This window comes from Notothenia coriiceps, unplaced genomic scaffold, assembly GCF_000735185.1.
Source record: "Notothenia coriiceps isolate Sejong01 unplaced genomic scaffold, NC01 NC01_scaffold00007067, whole genome shotgun sequence".
Classification (NCBI taxonomy): Eukaryota; Metazoa; Chordata; class Actinopteri; order Perciformes; family Nototheniidae; genus Notothenia; species Notothenia coriiceps.
The window spans coordinates 1-2,780 of record NW_011339768.1 but is presented as its reverse complement, the minus strand read 5'-3'; the positions used below and the strand labels follow the sequence as shown (position 1 = coordinate 2,780).

The 2,780-nt window shown below is 41.9% G+C and overlaps 1 protein-coding gene across 1 annotated transcript; it reads left to right on the top strand.

The window, feature by feature from the left end:
• Positions 1-826: 826 nt before the first annotated feature.
• LOC104943892 (protein CIP2A homolog) lies at positions 827-1,434 on the top strand (the record flags this gene model as incomplete). Its single annotated transcript, XM_010769359.1, has 2 exons — positions 827-1,002; positions 1,109-1,434. Coding segments are annotated over 2 exons (323 nt in total), but the record flags the coding sequence as incomplete, so codon positions are not given.
• Positions 1,435-2,780: the final 1,346 nt, after the last annotated feature.

Below are 2,780 nucleotides of genomic sequence, written 5' to 3'. Positions count from 1 at the left end.
ATTCTAATCTACTGGTTAGATTTGTTTATAAATAAATGTGAAAAAATAGGGCTTCTGTTGATCTAATCAAGTTAGCATAAAATGTAGGTTTTTAAGGTTTAGACTAGGGCTATTCAATGTGCGGCCTGCGGGCCAAATCCGGCCCCGGGGTGATATTTACTGGCCCTTTGAGTATAATGTTAAAAGTAATCAACATTTTTTTTTTTTTTTAGTGGGCCAGAGTGCCTTTATTCCAGAGAGGGTGTTACATTGAGAGATATAGGGGAAGACAATACCTGAAAACTTTGGCGAGCTCAGGTTTCGAACCCACCTACTAGCTTCTGTAGTGACAACTCCTGTCATTGATTGCATCTCTGCGTCAATGATTAGATCATTTCACCTAAATCAAATGAAATGATGTTGATGGTTAAATTAGCTTCACATGTAGGCCTACTGAGTTCTGAACTTGCCGTTTCGATCTATAAAGGCCTTGGGGCTATGTTGTTTGATTTAATTAAACACAATATATGCACTCCACTATGCTGTTGTAGTATTTACTGTATCTGAAGCTCTTAATATGATTGCTCATATTTCAAGCCATCTTTTTCCCGGCCCCTTGCTTTGGATCATTTTCATCAACCGGCCCCCCATTCCAAACTAATTGAATAGCCCTGGTTTAGACTATATCTTTTACAGTGAGGTTTTTTTATTAATGATGTTTGCAGAAAACAACTTTGTGTCAGTACAGGCAAATAGAAAAGCACACAGATCCTCCTCCAGGTGTTATTACTATGTCACCAGAGCAGATTTGAGGAAAGCCCGGTAAACGTGGGATCTCAACTCCCAGCATTCATCTCTAACGCTGAATGTCGGTTCCTGTCAGGTCTGCGAGGTGCACTGCGGGCCGAGGAGGAGAAGATGAAGGAGAAGGATCAAGAGAGGAGAGATCTGGAGGAGACGGTGGACGTTTTGAGGAAAGAGCTGAACAAGACGGAGCAGGCCAGGAAGGACGCCAGCATCAAGGTGATTTTGATACAGCTGTTAGAAAGAGATATTCACCACGTCAGACTCAAATGTGGAGATGTAGAGATTTGACGCTCGTCTTCTCTGAACCTTCCCTGTCTCTCAGGCGTCGTCTCTGGAGATGCAGAAGAGCACTTTGGCGACGAAGCTGAAGCAGAAGGAGGACGAGTTGAACAAACACTCCTCCATGATCGCCATGATACACAGCCTGAGCGGCGCCAAGCAGAAGAACGACGTCAACCTGTCGCTCTGACCGCAAACAGCAAGCAGACGAGTGATCTAGGAACATGATGTACTTTTTAAAACTTTATGGACTATGATTTAACATTTTTAAAACAAACACACTTAATCAAATATACTAAACTAAGTGATATTAAATATTTGTATGTCTGTTTTTAATGTCTGGCAAATAAATGATGGATCTGTATTCTTGTTGGCCTCCTATCGCAGTTAAAATATGTATATTTTTTAAGGTTACATGCAGAGCCAAATCTTTTCTTAATAAGTCTTACTTCTGGGATTTGTTTGGTGCATTTTTATTTTTTTTATCTCCTGTTGAGGAAATTACATAAATTATTTCACGTTTGCTCGAAGTTAACTTCCATTTAAGTCCACATTTTTACAGGTAAAATGCTAACTGTAGCCAAAATACAGTGGGGCAAAAAAGTATTTAGTCAGCCACCAATTGTGCAAGTTCTCCCACTTAAAAAGATGAGAGAGGCCTGTAATTTTCATCCTAGGTATACCTCAACTATGAGAGACAAAAGGAGAAGGAAAAAAATCCAGAAAATCACATTGTCTGATTTTTTAAGAATTTATTTGCAAATTATGGTGGAAAAAAAGTATTTGGTCAATAACAAAAGTTAATCTCAATACTTTGTTATATACCCTTTGTTGGCAATGACAGAGGTCAAACGTTGGGCAACACAGACTTTCAACTCCCTCCAAAGATTTTCTATGGGGTTGAGATCTGGAGACTGGCTAGGCCACTCCAGGACCTTGAAATGCTTCTTACGAAGCCACTCCTTCGTTGCCCGGGCGGTGTGTTTGGGATCATTGTCATGCTGAAAGACCCAGCCACGTTTCATCTTCAATGCCCTTGCTGATGGAAGGAGGTTGTAACTCAAAATCTCACGATACATGGCCCCATTCATTCTTTCCTTTACATTAGTGGTCCTGGTCCCTTTGCAGAAAAACAGCCCCAAAGCATGATGTTTCCACCCCCATGTTTCACAGTAGGTATGGTGTTCTTTGGATGCAACTCAGCATTCTTTCTCCTCCAAACACGTCTAGTTGAGTTTTTATCAAAAAGTTATATTTTGGTTTCATCTGACCATATGACATTCTCCCAATCCTCTTCTGGATCATCTAAATGCTCTCTAGCAAACTTCAGACGGGCCTGGACATGTACTGGCTTAAGCAGGGGGACACGTCTGGCACTGCAGGATTTGAGTCCCTGGCGGCGTAGTGTGTTACTGATGGTAGCCTTTGTTACTTTGGTCCCAGCTCTCTGCAGGTCATTGACTATCTCGCCCCGTGTGGTTCTGGGATCACCGTTCTTGCGTGATCATTTTGACCCCACGGGGTGAGATCTTGCGTGGAGCCCCAGATCGAGGGAGATTATCAGTGGTCTTGTGTGTCTTCTATTTTCTAATAATTGCTCCCACAGTTGATTTCTTCACACCAAGCTGCTTACCTATTGCAGATTCAGTCTTCCCAGCCTAGTGCAGGTCTACAATTTTGTTTCTGGTGTCCTTTGACAGCTCTTTGGTCTTGGC